The sequence below is a fragment of the Carassius gibelio genome, chromosome B14, assembly GCF_023724105.1.
Source record: "Carassius gibelio isolate Cgi1373 ecotype wild population from Czech Republic chromosome B14, carGib1.2-hapl.c, whole genome shotgun sequence".
NCBI lineage: Eukaryota > Metazoa > Chordata > Actinopteri > Cypriniformes > Cyprinidae > Carassius > Carassius gibelio.
The window spans coordinates 22,299,068-22,319,573 of record NC_068409.1 but is presented as its reverse complement, the minus strand read 5'-3'; the positions used below and the strand labels follow the sequence as shown (position 1 = coordinate 22,319,573).

Here is a 20,506-nt window from a genome sequence, read left to right as displayed (position 1 = left end):
TCAAATAAGTTAAAAATGTCAAAGTTTCTAGATCTAAAATCTCAGTTTAAACTGTTTAAAATACATAATGCTAGGAACATTTCTTTAAAATTATTTTTACCTTACATGCTTAATTCCCTTAACCTTTGTTATCTAAACCATCTCTTGATTAAGCAGAAGCAGTCTTCATTTTTAGCCACCACCATATCTTGTTATCATCTTGTGTCATGCCTAATGACCTGCACGAGTAAAGACTATGATATAGACATATTAGTTCAATATCATTTTAGCCTCATAAGAAATTTTTGTCTCAAAATAATGGCTGTCATCACATGGTCTCAGATGGTTCTTGAAAGCCCATTGCCATTAACTTTTTATAAATAAGCTCCTTGTCCTCAGGGTGTGATCCACTGGCATAGTTGCATCAAGTTGTGGACGCTTGTCACAACAATCAGTCAAGGAATGCGGTTGCTGGTGATCAGGTCTGGAGGAGCTCACATTTTGAGGCAGATTGCTGTACTTCATACAGTCCCCCTCTTAATGATGCTCTAGGCCTATCAAGCATCCGCTCAACTCCACTACCATCTCACATATAACACCTCCCTTCAGGGCAGGTGCCCAGTGGCGGTGACCCCCTGCCTTAGGTTGTCCCCTATTGGCCAGAAGAGGATCTTACCCGTCATTGAGAAATCACCTCATGCACACTGGTAACCACTCTTTCCCGTTGCAACATCCTCGACAGTCTTCTTCCAGAATCCAGTATTTCCTGCAGCTTAGGAAAGGTGCACTCAAGAACCATGAGAGCCATTGACAGCACCTACTAGTGTTAAAACATTGAAAAAGGTTAATCAAACTAATATTTAATCGCTAAACTCAATTGGATACCTCCAAACTATCATGCTGAGATTACTCAGTGAATTTATTTTTCACACCCGTCCATTCATTGTAATTTTCTGTTGCTTCTGTAGCTGCAGCCATCAGGCCCTGTATGATGGTGGAGACTAAAAATAAGACAGATAAGTTACTGGTCATAGAACAAATAGCAATACAACTGTTTAACTATTCAAAATTATTACATCTATAGCTCAGGGTCTGTATTATGATTTTAAAGCCCTCATGTCTCTTCAACAATTGCTCCTAAACTGTTATTCATTATTTTTATAATCTCTTATTTCTTACATGCATTGGGCAGTTGAACATTTAACTACCAATTGCCCTCTTAATGCATTAAATCTGAACTCTTTTTAGCATGTCCTTTAGCATCTCTGCCTATGATTTGACTGAAACACTGTGCTGTACTATAAATATCTTATCACTTAAACACAAGCTCAGATAACGGCATTTTAGCTTACTTTGAATGAGAGAGAGAGAGAACTCTGAGGGATTCAGGACTCGTAACAATGCATTTTCATTCATTTTTAACATAATTTCATCGTACTATCATTTTACTCTAGCCCAGTTTAAAACTTGTCAGAAATTATATGCATTTTAAAAATAAACATCTTTATATTTGTATTTTTACTTTATTTTCGCAACTCAAATGTTTCTCAAAGTTCTTTGCAGTCATTGTCATTACTTTTACATCAACTTGTATTTATCCATTCACTTAATTCTGGCCATGGCTTCTGAATTTCAACATTGGTTTTAAATCTGTCAGAGGTTATCTGACCCAGATATATTACTTTGGGTCTTGCTAGCATGCTGTCTTCAAAGTTACTTTGAAACCCCCGTTTATGTTACTTGTTTACAACTTTATCATCTCATAAACAAAAAATAATTTTCTTTTCTCTTCTTTTTTCTTTTTTTATGATGCTGCGTGATTACAATTTTGCAATCCAACAATAAAATTACTCTTTTGGCCAAACATTAGTAAATATAGAAATTACATTTTTTTTTTTTTTTACTCAGAACATGTCTCTGGTATTTTTACTGCTTAAGCCAGAGTCATGGTGGGGGCCAGCATGAGATAAAACAACGGCTTCATTGTAGTCAAAGTAATTTTATCTTTTTTTAACAAAACATAAGCTTCTAAGTTTTTCCAAAATGCCACTGCCAATTTGTGTGCCTACAGTTTTTTTTTTTTTTTTTTTTCACTAACCCAGAATTCTGTTCAGTATTCCTTGTCAGGACTTTCAACAATTATATAGGAACTGGAACAGGTCTTATGATATCATTCTTTGTCATTTAAACCTTCTATGCACAGAGAATCAGATTAAATCATCACTCAGTTACTTCTGGGATTATTTTTAACAAATCGGCACATACATTTATAAATGTTATTTCTCAGGTTCTTTCTAAGTTTAAAGCCAATCAAGTTTTTGTTTTAACATTACAATCAGAATTAAAGCTCAGACTGATCATTCTTTAAATGAATTCAGAGAATATATATATTTTTTTAAAGTCAGAGCTTCAGAGCCAAACTGTTTACAGCATTTGCTCTCTTCTGTTTCATTATTTCTATCAGGGCTGACCAGGTTACCTAATTTGTCAGTCATATTTCTATCATAAACCAAAAACATATTGAGGCGGCGATCTTACCAACAGCACTTGACTTCTGCGTGATGAAATTGCAAAGTATATTTCAGAATTTCCATATACTGGTCCAATCCAATCAGGGTCATGAAAACTACATTTTAGCTCTTTTGGGGTTGTTCCTGAGGCATCCCAGATCAATCAATACTTTCCCTTTGCATATATCCCTATATTTTTATAGGTGCACATATGAATTATCACTATTTATTTTTAAACACTAATTTTGGATACTCTTTTCCCTAACCACTGACCTGGCCTATTTCTAAGCTCGGGGCGCCCCTGTCTGTAATGGTGGGTGATCGAGAGTTGGAAGAGCGAGATACGACTAGAACCCCCGTCTAGCGTCTTACATTCTTCTCGGGATTTCCCATACCCCTACTTTGGCTTACCCGGCCGTAAATGCACTGCCCTTTATGGCCTCTCGTGCTTTTTGGCTCTCTGTGCTTGACCCAGCACTGCCTATTTACGCCCTTATGTGTCCTTTGTCCCTCGGTGCTTGACCCAGCACTGCCCTTTACGGGTTCACATGCCTGTTAAGAATGCGTTTTTGTCCCCCCCTGGACTGTGCACACCTAGAAACAAATTTTTACGTCTCTCTCTAAGACCTATAGGTGTGCACCTGTTCCCTCTGTAACTGTACACATCTCTAAATATCTTATATCAAGACCTACCGATGTGTACTTGTACCCCTTATACTCACAAGGTTACTTATTTACAGGTATATTGTGACACCAATTTACCTTACTCCACCCTGGAGCTGGTGTCTACCCCCTCACGTCTGAGTGAGTCTATCGTTCCTCCTTCTCTCGGCCCCCTCCACTTACAGACAGTCCCTAACCAATAATATTAAATCTAAAATCTTTCCTACCTTGGTTTGATGATTGATCAGGGATGTCAACAAAGAACTATTGCCCGCCGATCCTCCACCATTAACTGTAGGGGAATTTACAGTTAAAACCCAAGGACCAGATATGTCGCAATGAAGACCAGGACTCAGAGATGAGTTCAATTAATAATAATAATTTTACTTGAAGAAAATAGTTTGCAATTTCATCAGCAGAAGTCAGCTTCAACACTCTCGAAGGAGTTCGCAGGCCGCCCCCCGTACAATACAAAATCAAGCACAGTTATACCCTGACAGAGGATACTAATTGCGTCAATACATGAGTCAACAAAATTCTGATTGGTTCCAAAACCTAGATAAACTCTCCAAAGACGTATATCTGATATGCTGGACACTGGCAGTTGATAGTTTGTCCTGGGACTGTCTGAGCTTCTCCCTGTACAGACAGATACTAACACACGTACACAGAGAACTTATCTAAAATTCAAGGCTTTCTAGCACTGGCGAGTGTCTTATCATTACGGTTGGATACACACACATAATATGTGGACATTAATCTTGAGGAAAAGAAATACAGCACACATAAGGTTACACATTTCACTCTTGCTATAACTTGATTAATAGTCAAACAAGAAATCATGTAATAAAATAATTAATATCAGTATGAAGGATATGGCAAATCGGCATCCACTCCTTCAGTACAACTATGGTTAACCTGTTAGCGGGTGAATTCCTTTTTTATATGCAGTAAAAAAAAAGGGACGTTTCGTGTTCCTTTTTTTTTTTTTTTTACTTACAGTGATGTATTGTTTTAATGCACAAATAACATTCAGAAAATTCCCTCTGTGACGTCTATATACTGTATTAATATTAACCTCAATTATACATTTTCAAAACGGATTTTAGTACTTTTGACATATAAACATTATATCAGTTCATGAATTTAGTATTTTTCTTTTTTTTTTAACTGTAAATTTAAGTTAAATCCAAAAAATTTAATATGTTGATACCATCGCATACAGTCTATGCTGTAAAGGAGATTACGGCAAGACAGTCTTTTCCTACAATCAGTAAATAGATACTAAAAATATTTTTGTTAAAAAAAATGTTAACCATATTTCTTTTTTTTTTTCAAGTGGGCTCAAAACATTTACTTCATTGTATGGACAGAAAATCACTGAGGCATTTCTCAAATATCTTCTGCATAAAGAGGGTCATAGAGGTTTTTGAACAATATGAGGGTGACAAAATGATGACAGAATTTCTAGTTGAGAGTGAACCTATCCCCTTAATGTTGCTTTGTCCTGGAGGTGTAGCAAATTAGCAAGAAAAGCCCTCTATCTGCTCTTCCTCTTTATATTCCTGATGACAGTCCCACTAAACAGCCATTTGCAGACACCTGGCAACTGAGAGATGTTTAACGCATGATGGGTCACTACTGAAAGATTTGGGCTCTTGTGAACATGTCTGCGCACATACACCGCTTGTTTCTCACAGTGCTGCGTGTTGTTTTAGCATAAGCCATAGGGCAGAATTTAAAAAGATGCCTGAGTGCATTTGGGTTGGTCTGCGAGCTGTAACTTGTGGCTGTTAAGTAACTGGTTGCGTGTGACATGAGGAGGGGGGGGTTGCATGATTGGCCAGATTGCAAAGTGGTTTAGATGACGTCTAATGGCAGAGTCCAAAAGTAAGTATGTTTCAGAAGGGTTGTTTGGGATTATTCGGTTGAGGCTGAAAGCGCTCTCTGGTGTTTGTGTGTTTAGTGTGTGTATGTGTGTGTGTGTGTGTGTGTGATCGGGATGATGGGGATTATAAACTCTAAGCTGGAGTGTTGTTGGTCTGAGATGGGCTTTCACCTTCTGAAGTCCTGCCGGCTTTACAGTCTCCCCCTACAGGAATTTTGGCAGCGACACGGCATCTTTGTTTTTAAGGCCTTTCTGCAGTGAAGATGCCGTTTCTCACTGTGGCGTGTGGTTTTTGCGTTCGCCTCTTTCAGGCAGGCCCTGCAGGGTGTGAGCGGAAGATGCACGGTCTCTGTAGCTCATAGGACGAAACAAAATGTTCACACCTCTGTGGTCTTGACTTTGTAACCTACCCTATTTTTTTTCTTCCACATACTTACAGACATAGAGCAAGTATTAATGACACCATGTGGCTGTTACCTCAAGTTGTTTCCTGAAAGAGTTATGGTTTGTGCTCTCTACAGCATGACAAACCGGTTATGTTAAAGATAGACTGGTGTTTTATGTTTTCAGCAACTGGATCTTGGATGTTCAAACTCAAGCTATCATAGTTATGATGCCATGTCGTTTGAAGAAATACTGAACAAATGAATACTGAACCATACTTTTGTAAATGAATAAAAATAGTAATTTTAATTATCATATTGATCATTAAAGTTAGCTGATCTATATTTTATAGTTTTATAAATCAAGCATACAGACTTAGTTAGAACCACAGAAAGACAAACGTATTGCTGAATTTTTTTTTACAACCTAGGGTGAAGATTTGGGACAAATATAATGTAAGATAATGGAGAAGTATGCGAATGGCATGATTTTAAATCTAAAATAAATGCAATTTTAGGATGAATCACCCAACCCCCCCACACACACTTTAAAAAAAAGTGATTCTCTTATTCGGCTTTAATAATACATACATGTGCCTCTTTTTATAGGTGATTGTTGATACCCCGACCAGCCCCGTGACCAGTGGTTTACCTCTGTTTTTTGTCATCACAGTGACGGCCATCAAACAGGTTGGTTGTGTTATGTTCTGAATATGCTCCTGTCTCTCTGTGTAACTCTTTAGATATCACTAAATCACTTGATGTTTTATAGCCAAGTGTCACTGTTTAAATAATGCTGACCCCTTACCGAGAGTCCGCCCTGACCTCTGAGTCCGTCTCTCACAGACAAAACAAATGAACCGGGGGCTTGTCACAACACAGTTGTCCTCTCGCAGCTTTAAATGTATTGTTTTAGGATCAGCTTTTTTGTAAAGCACAATGGAAGGTGGACTTCCTTCCAGATATCTGTGGCCTCACACTGAGAGGGGCTCAGTTCTTAATTGGGCTTTGAAATAAGAGCCCGGGGGACCGTGCGACCCCAGCCCACTTTGACTTCAAATGACTCAACTCCCTCAGCTCATTCGCACGGTTTCCATTATTCACACAGGCCTGCTGTATGTGATGGAAGTTCTCAGAGAATTGTTTTATTTTTGCATGTGAGATGATGTGTTAGACTGTCTCAGTCCTCATTTGACCTTCTGCAGTTTTCACACATATGCGTACTGTTTGTTCGTATTCTCTGTGTCTCTCCTCAGGGTTATGAAGACTGTCTGAGGCATAAAGCAGACAACGAGGTGAATAAGTACCTGGTAACGGTGTTAGAGGACGGCCGGTCGGTGAAGAAGGAGAGTGAGAAGATCAAGGTACCTTTCAGTTGCTGCACCCTCTACAAGTCTCTCATATACAAGCTCTGTGAGAGCTGGGTGTGGCAAGCTGCTGTACTTTACACGTGGACAAAAAATGTGCCCACTAGGGGCATTCACAGCTGGGAGTGTTTCCTTGCTGTATATGGAATGGAAGAAATGTGTTGTACACTGTGAAACAGTTTGTGCCACAGATGTTTGGAAGAGTTTACCAATACAGTTAGCTGAATGTCAGTTATTTGTGTTGTAGCTGATAACCACTTTTGTAACCATTTTTATCATACATTTTTTTTCAGCATAGATGCATTAAACTGATTAGAAGTAACACCAAAGGCATTTATAATGTTACAAAATTAGGGGTGCCTTGATTGATCGGCTACTGATCACAATCAGCCGATAATCACTTTGGGATAATTGATCGGCGGTTTCTAAAAAGGCAGATCTCATAAAACCGATCTCAAGTTGATGACGTGCCTGTCGTTAGAGGTTTGGCATGACATGCAGTAGCACCGTCTCAGCCTCTGTCCGGGATGGGTGAAACAATTATAATGCTTTAGATGAGGTGCAATTCATATTTCTCCATTAAATAACTGATAAAGTAATTTGAAAAAGTTTCTGTGAGCCATAATTTCACAAACAGCGTGAGTGAATCACAGCGCGCTCTCTTTCTCTCAAAATGCGAATGGCTTCAAATCACATCACTTTCGCAATCTAAGAAAGCTGCACAGTGACACAGGAATTGTCACTTGCACTATCGAGACAGTGTCGCATCGTCACTAAAGTTTATAAATTGCATTTTTTCCTTTTTAATTCTTGCCAGTGTTTAAACCATTAAACGCTCACACGTTTTCCTGAAGACCGTTCTCTCATGCATACTTGCAGTGCACACACATAATAATGCCAGGTTCACATTACTTTGTTTGCAGTCTGTATGTGGTGCATATTTTTTCCGCACTCATGTTAATGGATTAAAGTGTTCACACTGCATACACTGTTGCAGTCTGGCAGTGCGTTTAGGAGCGGTGCGTCTGCAGCAGTGCAGAGATTGTTTCCACACTATTTTTGTCTATTTTTGCTGCACAGCATGCACTGAATTAAAGTAACGGTGCATTGTTTGTGGTAAATATGAGCATGCTTTGACACAAAAATGTAATTATTACACCATTAATGAATATAATTAAAGTCCACTGTGTTTCACAGCCAACACATAGGCTATGTTTTTTTGGCTAGGTTTAAAGGAAAAGAGCACTTTTAGATAAGGCAATGATTTTAAAGTTCTTAAAGTTCTTTATGTAACCCAAAATTGCTTGTAATAAAGATTTAAATGCAAAAGAAAAGGTGGTAGAGCTGACTGTTTCTATCATGTTAATATATATATTCTATGTTTGTAATAACTAGGGCTGTGTATTCACGATACAGGGGTTGCGATACGATATGTTGCGATACATTGCGATACTGTAAGCAAGGCAATATATTGGGATATTTCTTATTTTAGGAATAGTATATACTGTAAGGAAAGCTGTCACTAAGAACGCACCACCATATGCAAATCTTAGCAATAAATAAATAAGTAAAAATTGTTTAACCAGAACACAGTGGGATCTGCATTTGCAATAATCAGTCCCTGTAACATTCAACATTATTGAACCAATTTTTGTGCAGTATGAGTAATGGGGGATAAATTAAAGTGCTTGCAGGATCCTTTAGTTAGTTAAATGTATAATACTAATCTAAAATGTATTTTTATAAAAAGAACACACACACACACACAGATATAAATAAATAAATAAATAAAAATTATATATAATTTTATATATATATATATATATACACACGATAAATAATAAAAATAATAATAAAATATAATGAAAAATATAAATAAATAACTATGACCGGAGACCTTAAAGATATGAGTGAGTCTTCAAGCTCCAGCTTGTCCATACTATCTATGGGCTTGTCTGCATTGGTCATGACCCTTTTACAGTCTATGGCCATATAGCGAGAGGCTGGGCTAAAGCATGTCTTGTATGTTGGTGTACAGCGTGCGGTGTGTGGTTTTTTTCTTATTTTTTATTCAAACCAGTTCAGCAGAAATCACGCGCTGCCGTCGATTTCATTGGTTAAGGTTACAGTAATGACGGGTAGGTTTAGAGATCAGTGTTGGTGTAGGGCAGTGGTTCTCAACCTTTTTTTCCAGCGGGCCGCACTGTGGTCCAAGTGCAAGACTCGCGGGCCGCACTCATATAATTTACATATTACGTCACCAATAAGAAACAACCTGATTTATAATATTATAGCCTAAATATTATGATATCTAATCGATTACATTCATTGAAATAAATAAATAATTCTACTCCTCATAAATAAAACACCTGATGCTGTCAGGAGCTGACCAATTTTGTGAAATTCGGCCAGCGCGGACATGGACCTCTTCCATTTATACTTCTGAAAGCGTACGCTGATGGTCCGCTCTGCAACAAACATGTGAACAAACAATTGCCCAGAATTATTATTCTTTTATTGAAGGATTGCACAGGTTCGAGTAGCAATGGGTTTCTTAACACTGCCTGCACATGTGCAGTTGTGCTTTTGAAGCCTACTGACCACATGCACCTCTCTGCGCCGTCGTCTGCTCAGAGCCTCGGCACACACTCTCCGAGGATGATTTTTACGTCACGCCTACCTAGCTGTCCATAGCACGCAGAAAGTATAAGAAACTTTAAGATGCAGTCTGTAAGACGCGCACGGGAGCATGACTTGATGCGCGACATTGCAGAAAATGTGCGTTCACAAATGTAGCCTATGATCCAAAATATGGAATGCACTTTCGAATTTTATAATATGAGGTTCTCTCCAGAGATGTTTTGCCACATTTCTTCAGGTAAGGATGATTGCTACGTAGTATATGGTGTTTCAATTTGCCTGAACTTCTTCAAGTGAGTTGCGGGGCAAAACCGAAAATCCTCCTTCACTATTTATACTGCGACTATTCTTGTTTGTATGTGTTCATTCGCTGGCATTCTCCACATTTCTTTTTTTCTCCCTTAAAAACAAATCTGTCATTTCTGTTGCTCTATTTTACCTGAACTAATGGCTGTTGATGACTATTTGAATTGAATTCTGCCAAACTGCGCGCTTTTTTTCAGCCTGTTCATTAAATGCATAATGTTATGTTAAGTCTGCTCATGTCTGAAAATAAGATATGAAAAACAAAATAATTTCACATAAAAACATTAAAGTAGCCTACTTTTTTTATTAATGTTAAAAATAAAATTAATTGTAAAACTGAAAGTTTTTTTTTATTATTGTGTTCAGCATTTGGTGGGCCGCATTTTAATTTGTGTGGGCCGCGGGTTGAAAACCACTGGTGTAGGGCAATCTGTACAGTGATTGACATATTGACATGACCAATGAAAACTTTAGAATCAGCTGCAGGGTGGGATTTTTGCTGAATGCGGAAGTCATTTAATATGTTCGTGTGGAAACACGAAAATGTACCTATGTTCCGCACACAAAATATTGCATTTGGTCATTCGGTGCACGCCGAAAGCCCTGTACCGAAACGGTCCGGTACCAATATACGTACCGTTACATCCCTATATCCCATATATATATAAATACATTTTATACGTATTATACATTTAACCACAAATGCCCAAATGACGGCACACTTCAGCTTTGTACACCGAAACATGAATTGGGACAATTCTTTCACCCTCCTTTACCAGCAGCGAACTAAATTAACGCTAACATTAGTAGCGCACTCTAATACTAGTGTTTCCTGTCACTCAAAAATAGAAAAATGGAAGAAAAAAAAAGAGGGATTAATTTTCAAAAATGAAATTCAGGCCCTGAATAAATGTCTAAAAAATTTTTGATTTGATCATCACTATAAATAATTATACATGTACTCATTAATGACGTTTTAAAGAAAGTGACAATTTTATAAAAACAACAGAAGCTATTAAAAAAAAAAAAGAGACAAATGTGGATGTATTTTCATTTTACCTTAAGTTTTTAACATTTCCATTATATATTATTTTAAAATGGTATATTTTTATTACAATATTTGCACTTAGCATCGTATTTTGAATCTGAACAGACCTGTGACCCAGCAGTTGTGAAGCATTGACCTGTGGTCTTGTGTTAATGTCAATGTGCTTCTGGTCAGGTGGGTGATGTGGTTGAGGTGGTGGAGGACGAGACCTTTCCCTGTGACCTGATTCTGTTGGAATCCAGTCGAGAAGATGGTACTTGTTTTGTCACCACAGCCAGCTTGGATGGAGAATCCAACCACAAAGTGAGCTTATGCATTCAAGTCTCTTTATAATTTCTGCGTTTTTTCTTCTTTTAATCACAAATATATAATGAGATACATACATGTATGTATGTATGTATGTATGTATGTATGTATGTATATATATATATATATATATATATATGTATGTATGTGTGTGTGTGTGTGTGTGTGTGTGTGTGTGCGTGTGTATATATATATATAAAGTCTTATATATATACACACATATAAAGTCTTTAAATAGGTGGCCCCGATCTTGTCATAATCATTCTTCTGCTCCTTGTCTTTCTCCCACTTCCATCCTTCTGTATTTGTGTGTAAAACGTGACCTGGAAGACTAATTTGCCTGTCTTTCCCACAGACACACTACACAGTGCAAGACACAGAGAAGGACCTGCAGGCTCTCACTGCCACCATCGAGTGTGAACAACCCCAGCCTGACCTTTACAAGTATGAACTCCCCTAGTACAAACAATCACTTAACCCAAATCCCTTTCGCTGCCTCATGAAATGTTCTTAAATGTTAACTCCAGTTTCTGCTCAGCTGTTCTCTGAAGGATGTTTGATTTCAGATCAACAGCTAATAGTGTGATTCCATGGAAGACACTATCTATCCTTTCTGTTTGAGTATAAGTACAAACAGATTATGAAACAAACACAATTTGCAAGTTTATAGAGGCAGTCCTTGGCCTTCCAACTGAAATAGCAGTTTAACTCAGCAGCGCCCCCTATCGCTAAGCACGTCTCATTAAAGCCTCTTTAGGCAGGAGAACATTTGCATTTCTGATTTCTAGAGCACCAGATGTCGCCTGCTAAAATTCAGTCTATAAAAAAAAAAACTTCAAAGGGCTGTTGCCAATATGCCAGACTGTTGGGTCATCACCAATGAGCATCTTCCTTGTAATTGGTTCATTTCGTACAAGGCTCATTTGCATAGTGTACTGAACTAGAATACAGATATTATCATCAAGCCTCTTTAATGGGGAAGGAGTCTATATTAAAGGAACGAAATGCTAATGCATGTGTATGATGGCATCTGTTCTTTTTGAACTTATCAGTTACTCTGGTTACATTTCTGGGGCGTCACTGCATTCATTCTGTGTGTGTTTGTGGTTGAGAGAACATATATGAGCGTGTACATGCTTGACTGGAGCCTGTTTGCTCTATTACAGGTTTGTGGGTCGAATGCACATTTACAAGGCGGAGCAGGAGCCAGCAGTAAGGTGAGACCGTCTTTGGTCTGTTCCCATTGACCCACTATATCCCACAGTATCTCTTCAGCTCTGTCTTTGCACATTGAATTAGCCTCTGATCATTATTCCATCGACCCATACGCCATAGCAGCATTCAAGTAAAGCCAGCCTGGCAGCTTCTCAATCCCTGCACGTTCTTCCAATTGTCACTGGGCAGTTTGAAAGGTTTTTATGAGTCTCTACGCTGTGTCCTTCATGAGAGTGGGCCAGGTCAAACCGGCCTACATCATTTCAGCAATGCTGCTCATTAGGAGCCACTTTAAAATGTGTTTGGATGCCAGGATGCGTTTTTATTGACATAATTGTTTGTTTTTATGGTTTAATTTAGATCTTTGGGCCCAGAGAACCTTCTCCTAAAAGGTGCTACATTGAAAAACACCAAAAAGATTTATGGTAGGCCTTGGCACCTTGTAATTAGATGAATATTTGATGATGTGGAATTACATTTTTACAAATTGCTTTTGCTTTTAAAGGTGTTGCAGTATACACGGGCATGGAGACGAAGATGGCGCTCAACTACCAGGGCAAATCTCAGAAGCGATCAGCTGTTGAAAAGTAAGCTTTTCTTGTAAATATACGTTTTTGGATTATTAGCAATGTTAATTATATGATGAGTTAATTATATTGATTGCAAATACCAATATTGACCTGTGTGTAAAAATATTGTCTCTCCATAATAATATTCCTGAATCAATAGCAAATCGAGTGAATCAGTATGATGTGAATCAGAATTCAATTAAATGAATAACGTCTGCCAAAGTTCATATAGTATAACTAATATATAATCATCTATAATATCTTAGTTCCAGAAATTGTATTTATTTAATTTTAATGTATTTATTTGAATGTATATTAGTAATATGAAGTAAAATAATAATTATTCAAATAAAATAGTGTAATGATGATGATAATTATTATTATTATTAATAATAAACTAAAAATAATAAGTGAATCAGGGAAACTTTAGTGTTGTTGTGAACTAAAAGTTTTCTTAGCATCTTATTTTGGCGTGTTTATATGGTTTTATATGTACATAACATTATTAAGCACATATGATCATATGTATGTTTTCTCTTCTTTGCAGATCCATCAATGCCTTTCTGTTGGTGTATCTATGTATCCTCATCAGTAAAGCTGTTGTGTGTACTACACTAAAGTATGTATGGCAGAGCAAAGAAGGTCAGGATGAGCCCTGGTACAACCAGAAAACTCAGAAGGAGAAAGACACTAATATGGTAAATAGTCTGTGGATTCCATATCTGACCGATTTGAACGTGATTACATGAATCAATTAGCAACTCCTCCTATATCATCAGTCATTCTTGATGCAATTAATATAAATTATGAGCTAATCTGGTCTCAGGTGGCTATGGTCAGCTCTTACACAGATCATACTTAATAAATCATAATCGGGGATTAGCTTTATGTTTAACCTTTGCTGTTCCAGCCGTGATATTGTGTCTCTGAAGAGACTGAATGCAGGTGTTCTGTCTTTGTTTCAGTATTTGAAGATGTTTACAGACTTCCTCTCCTTCATGGTCCTCTTCAACTTTATAATCCCCGTGTCCATGTACGTAACCGTGGAGATGCAGAAATTCCTGGGCTCTTTTTTTATCACTTGGGATAAAGACTTCTTTGACTCTGAAATCCAAGAAGGCGCGCTTGTCAACACTTCAGACCTCAATGAGGAGCTTGGCCAGGTTAGACACTCTTTAGCTATTTGTTTTCATATGTAGAATAAAATGTGTTTCAGATGATTTAGGAAGACGAGCATGCCATGAATATAATCTGAGCTGTCCCTGGCTCTTCCGTGGGTAGTGAGGTCATAGATCACCCTTGGCTGGTTATACAGATGATTACTCTAAATTACAGGCCATGCTTCGTTAAACTGATTCATGCAAGCAGACTGGTTTTGTCGCAAATTAATTGTCCGTTCTTATCCTCAGAATCTGTTAATTTGAGAACGCGCTTTATTGCCTGGGTTTATAGTCGTTAAGGTCAACATTTGTCTGTGCCCTGCAGGTGGAATATGTATTCACAGACAAAACGGGCACGCTGACCCAGAACAACATGGAGTTCATCGAGTGCTGTATAGATGGCTTCCAGTACAAACACAGAGACACCCAGAGCGAGGTGGACGGCTTCACTATGACCGACGGGCTTATGAATAAACTGCATCAGAAGGCTGGGCAGGTGAGTTACACTCATTCTGAAACCCCAAGGACCTCAGATTGATTTTACATTTACGGATTGTGTTGTTGGATGTGTACCTCAATATGTAAACTGACTGCAGACCTCTTGAATTATAAATCCTCTGAGGCTCTGATATAAACACAATGGCAGTAAATGTCTAAGGTTTGTGTTGGCAGTCTACAAAGGATTAAAGTTATGTTTACTTTTTTTTTTTTTTTTTTTACATTCTCATATTCATCATGAACGGGCAGTCCTTTGAGATCACTTCTTTAGTGAGGGCCCTTGTCAGTGTGTAGTGCACACGATCTGTATACTAGGGTTGTCATAATAGCAAAATGTTAGTAATCAATACTGATACCACTGGAATTTCACTTTTCTGTACCAATTTTGATGACTACCTTTATATAAAAAAGTTATTATATTATATATAAAATAATGCTATTATAATAAATAATATAATGTTATTACATTATAAATAACAAATTAAATGAAAACTAACTGTAAAAATTTTGTCAATTAGTCATTTTTATTTTTCTATTAGTTTTTTTTTTTTTTTATTTAAGTATTTTCGTTCTAAACCTTTTTTTCAGTTAGCTGCAAATGCAACATTTCAAATATTTTATCCAATATTTAAATGTAATTTTATTTAATGTTCATGTTTTGTTTTTTTTTCTCGATTAACAACACTAATTCTCACAAATATGCATGTGTTCATAAGAAAAAGTATCATTCATTTATGCCTCTTGATTTCCATCTATCAGGAGAAAGAGGAGTTGTTCCTGCGGGCCTTGTGTCTGTGTCACACGGTGCAGGTGAAGGAGCCTGGATCGAAAGAAGCACTTACAGACCAAGTTGACGGGATCGACGGGATCCTGCCCCAGCTGGAGGAGGAAAGAGGCTTCATCGCATCCTCTCCTGATGAGATCGCACTGGTCAAAGGAGCCATGAAGTAAGATAATGATATTTTATTTATTGTGGTCTGATAATAACGCATGCTGGCACTTACAGGCATAACTTCTCTCCTCTTCAGATACGGCTTCACCTTCCTTGGTCTGGAGAGCAAGAGCATGAAGATAAAGAACAGGGAAAATAATATAGAAGAGTAAGTTATGACCCTTGAAATTAGAGACTCATTAAGAACAATGTTATTGATAATATGCTGCATTAGTACTGATATTTTAGGATTTTTAAAACGTTTTATAGCAGTTAAGGGTCTATGTAAGATTTATCTAACATTTCAGGTACAAGTTGCTCCATGTCCTAAACTTTGACCCAGTTAGACGGAGAATGAGCGTCATCGTGCAGACCAAATCAGGTGAGCTGGAGATCATTAGTGGTGCTTGCTATGACTTTTGCTATTGCTCATAATCAGGGTTGTAGATTTGAATATACAAATAACATGTCCCACACCTTTCCTGACCTTTTTAGCAATTTGCCTGGATGAATAAAGCAAGGAAAATGTCATAGGTTTGCATTAAACTAGGGATCCAAGTACAGATTAGATTTTTTTTTTTTTTTTTTTTTACAATTCTTAAGATTTAATTTCTTTTTGACACAATATTTTGTATCTTTGTTGTTTTAGGTCATGTCTCTCGGTTAAGGTTAAAATGCTTTATGTATTTCACTTAAGAATGAATAGCTGCTAAGTAAAAAATTGAATAATTTATACTAACAGTCACTAACCACTCAGAACACAGCAACCACTTACAGTATCATCCCCCCTGAACATCTTAGCTTTGTGCTTGTGAATTTAGCAGACGATGACTCTTAATGTCTCTCACCTCTGTCTTCTACTGCTTATTTAGGGGAGACGTTGCTTTTCTGTAAGGGAGCTGATTCCTCCATCTTCCCCAGAGTCAAACCAGAGGAGGTGGACAGGATCCGCATGCATGTTGAGCGAAATGCAACGGTACTATAATAGATTTCAGCATGATGATGTCTTGCAGTGTCTTTATTTTCCAAGGATTAGATGACCAGTTTGATTTGCTTTGATATACTGAAATGAAGCATAAACCTCCTTCATTATATCTCGGTCTTGAAAGAGACATCCTGTAGAGACATTAAATATTGAAAAGGTCAGTAAATTTTTGCTTAATGGCGTGCTTTCGCTCTCCAGGAGGGTTACCGTACACTGTGTGTGGCCTTTAAGCAGCTGAGTGCTGAAGAATATGCCATGGCAGACAAGGGACTGAGTGATGCTAGACTGGCTCTCCAGGACAGAGAGGAGAAACTCATAGCCGTGTATAACCAGGTGGAGACGGGCATGAGTTTGATAGGAGCGACCGCTGTGGAGGACCGGTTGGTGACCCAAATTGGTATTTATGCCACGTTGTTTTCTCAAAGGAATACTTTGAATAGCCTAACGTCTCAACATCCTGTGTTCCAGACTTCAGGAGGAGGCAGCAGAGACCATGGAGGCCTTGCAGGGTGCTGGGATGAAGGTTTGGGTGTTGACAGGGGACAAAATGGAGACTGCAAAGTCTACCTGCTATGCTTGTCGTCTGTTCCAGCGGGGTACAGAGCTATTGGAACTGACTGTGCGGACACTGGAGGATGAGAGGTTAAAGCGTCAGGAGAAACTTTATGAGTTGCTACAGGAGTACCATAGAAAAGCAGTGCAGGACGCCCCACCTGTCAAAGCTGGGGTCACCAGGTCAGACCCTTGACCTTCTGGATTTGTCGTAAATGTTTGATACGGTTTAGAAATGTAATAAAACTACATAGACAAGTTAAAAATCCAATACTGACATATTTGTTTAATTTCAACTGATGCTGATAAATGAAGAAGGAAAAGATGTAGTACACAATATTGCATTTTTTATTTTTTGTGCTTATTTCCCTTTTTTAAATAAAAGGAAATTGCTTAGGTTTTGTGTCGCACTATTTAACGTCATCTTAAGCAAATCTCAAAATTAATATACATTTTTATTCTTTAAATTATATTTTTTTATTCTTTTTATACTCTAAATTATATAAAAGTCATGTCCTAGTTTACTTGTAGCATTTGAAACAATTTTAACTTTGTTTTATTTTATATTTATTTAGACAAAATTGTGTAGTTTCAGTATCAATCTTAAATATATATGTCAATATTAAATGTTTAATTGTTTATGCATATTTCCTCTTTTTATAATTTTAAATGACCTTTGCACCACCTAACGCTCAAGATAATCTTATAAAAAAAAATTTAATAATTAATACTTGAATTAGTGTTTAATGTCAACTTTAGCAAATCTCAAAATTAAAATACAGTTTTGTACTTTAGATTTTTTAATTGTTATTTTTATACCCTGTCTTAATTTACTTGCAGCATTTGAGATGATTTGAATTTAATTTTAAGTGTTTTATTTTTTATATATTTAGAGTTGTATACTTTTAATTAGAGTTGTTCCGATTCCGATACTAGTATCGGAAATATCTCCGATACCACAACAAATTCTGGCATCGGCATCGGCGAGTACATGAACCCATATACCGATCCGATACCATTTTCTTAAAAAAGACCTAGTTATGACCGCAAGCTTTGCCTAACCGCTGCACGGTTCTTCTTCGCTGCTCAAAATGCATTGAAAACACAGGAAGTTGTGCTGTGTTGCCACAAGCAACCCCTGTTTAGAGCAGCGAAGAAGAAATGAAAACGCGTTAGCAGCCCTTATCTATATATGACTGGATCACTCATCACATTCTAAACTGCCAAAAGACAGTGAAGCCGCTACTATATTATAGATCAGTGGTTAGCAGTATGTCTCTGTAGTACCGGTAGTTACAGACTCTCGAGTATATTCAGTACCGGCAACTGCGTTCATTCGCTTCCGTGTAAGTCAAAACGCAGGGCTCCAGACAGTAGCCGAATATATACTAGTGTCTGTGAATATTAAACTGCAAAATACTATTTAAATATTACTCCCGCAAAATCTACATCTCTGTGGGTGACTGGCACAGATGCGCGAGAGCTCGCTGTTTTGTAGTCTCTGCTGTGTGTCATGAGGACACGAACGCATAAACCGTCACTTCATGAGAATTTACCGTTTCATTTGAGAATACTGTCATATCATAAACACAGACACTCAAAGATCTTCATGGCAGCCCATTAAAATAAATGTTTGGTTTACATGAGTAAATTGACAATATATAAAGCTACTGTTGTAGCCTACAGTAATAATAATACATCTCTATAATAATAATAATTATGCCTAGATGGTTGCTTGTTTTTTACTTGTTTTTTACTTGTTAGAGATTATCTGATTAATAGATCTTTTTTTATATTCCTAGACTTATTTGTTGCAGTTTTTTTATACAGTTATATTGTAAAACTTAAATACCTTTTTTAGTTTGCGGTGTTAGATTTTTGGCTGCATTTGAAGTTCTTTTTTGCATAAGAAAATAAATAATACTGTCAAATTCATGTTAGATAATAAAAATACTGTAATAAATACAGTAGTTCACCATGTATTTGTTCATGTTTTATTGAGGGATCTGTCTGAAGCACACCATAAAAAAATTCTAGCAATTTACACAGGGCTAGTAGTATATACAGCTGTATATACAGATATACACCCAGGTATCGGATCAGTACTCGGTATCGGCCGATACCCTGAGCCCCGGTATCGGAATCGGTATCGGGAAGAGAAAAAGGGTATCGGAACATCTCTACTTTTAATAACAATCATTAATCAGGTATTGGACGTAACGTGAAAATAATTGTTTTATCATATTGGCCAGAATTGTAATATTGATATCTCTCTAGTACAATTTTGCTGTATATTCAATTAACTCTAATTTAGTGTAATTTTTGTCCTGCAGGAGCTGGTCTGCAAATCAGGATTACGGCTTCATCATAGATGGGGCGACATTGTCGTTATTGATGAACCCACCGCTTGAGGCAGATGCCAGTCAGTACAAGAGCCTCTTTCTGCAGATCTGCCAGAACTGCACTGCTGTACTCTGCTGCCGCATGGCCCCCCTACAGAAAGCTCAGGTCACACCTGTAGACCTGCATTTTGGCGGCTCTTTATGGTGCTTATAATTAGGGCCCGACCGATATATGTTATTTAGCCAATGTTATCGGCCGATATGAACCTGCAGCCGATATATATCTTTTTTTATTAAATTTTTTTTACAGGACATACTGTATAACAAAGATTAAATGCTTACTTAGAAATAACTTAGTTTATCCATCAGAGTGTGTTCCATTGTTTGCTACTGGCGATTCTGGTCGGTGTAGTGTGTAGAGATGCGTGGATGAGCTCAAACTTCACCCGAGTCCACTGCTTCAAATTATCCGCCCACCACCCACCCACACCTCTACTTGATAGTCACATTACTATGACTCTTATTCTTAGTTTTACATAATGATATGATGAATGGATGGCTCAGTTTTAACAGCAGAATCAGTGACGTTAGAGACTAGAGCTGATCTGCGCATAATGTCACGCGTCTGCGGTGCATTAAAGCCTGTGTTACGGCTACCGGAGCTGATGGCGGCTATTCAGTTTATGCTGGTGTTTATACCAGCCGCGCTGTGGCCCAGAACTCATGCTTATCACATCGGTCACATCACAACGCATGGGGTGACAAAATTCAATAGAATTCTATTGTATTTTGTCACGCCGCACCTCTCGCATCTGGTGTAGAACCATTATAATAAGTTCTGTTGTCTACACTGGATGCAGTAGACTGATGCCTCGTTCTATTTATGATGTGCTGACGCAAAGTTCAAATGATTTTCAAGCCCAATAGACGGCAGTGTGGTTGTGCTTTGAGTCTTCTGAATGGTGATTTAATGCTACATTGTCACCTAGTTGGAGAGACTCATTGCTAAGTAAATAAACAACAATGTCCCCATATTTTACTCTCACAATGAGCTTATCATATTCGCTTGCTACATTAGTAGTAAACTTTATTATTCAAATGTGTGTACCATATTTTCTGGACTATAAGTCACACTTTTTTTCATAGTTTGGCTGGTCCTGCGAC

General features: G+C 37.6%; 1 protein-coding gene across 4 annotated transcripts in view; it reads left to right on the top strand.

The window, feature by feature from the left end:
• atp11c (ATPase phospholipid transporting 11C) overlaps positions 1–20,506 on the top strand; it is a 72,433-nt gene that overhangs the window by 39,182 nt on the left and 12,745 nt on the right. For all 4 annotated transcript variants that reach the window (XM_052575302.1, XM_052575303.1, XM_052575301.1 and 1 more), the window contains exons 4-20: positions 6,033–6,113; positions 6,680–6,787; positions 10,959–11,087; positions 11,446–11,534; positions 12,257–12,307; positions 12,666–12,730; positions 12,811–12,892; positions 13,422–13,572; positions 13,840–14,037; positions 14,360–14,530; positions 15,292–15,479; positions 15,561–15,632; positions 15,772–15,845; positions 16,336–16,439; positions 16,647–16,828; positions 16,917–17,183; positions 19,334–19,508. In XM_052575302.1, the coding sequence (XP_052431262.1) occupies positions 6,033–6,113; positions 6,680–6,787; positions 10,959–11,087; positions 11,446–11,534; positions 12,257–12,307; positions 12,666–12,730; positions 12,811–12,892; positions 13,422–13,572; positions 13,840–14,037; positions 14,360–14,530; positions 15,292–15,479; positions 15,561–15,632; positions 15,772–15,845; positions 16,336–16,439; positions 16,647–16,828; positions 16,917–17,183; positions 19,334–19,508 (2,187 nt within the window). The remainder of the gene's footprint in view (positions 1–6,032; positions 6,114–6,679; positions 6,788–10,958; positions 11,088–11,445; positions 11,535–12,256; positions 12,308–12,665; positions 12,731–12,810; positions 12,893–13,421; positions 13,573–13,839; positions 14,038–14,359; positions 14,531–15,291; positions 15,480–15,560; positions 15,633–15,771; positions 15,846–16,335; positions 16,440–16,646; positions 16,829–16,916; positions 17,184–19,333; positions 19,509–20,506) is intronic.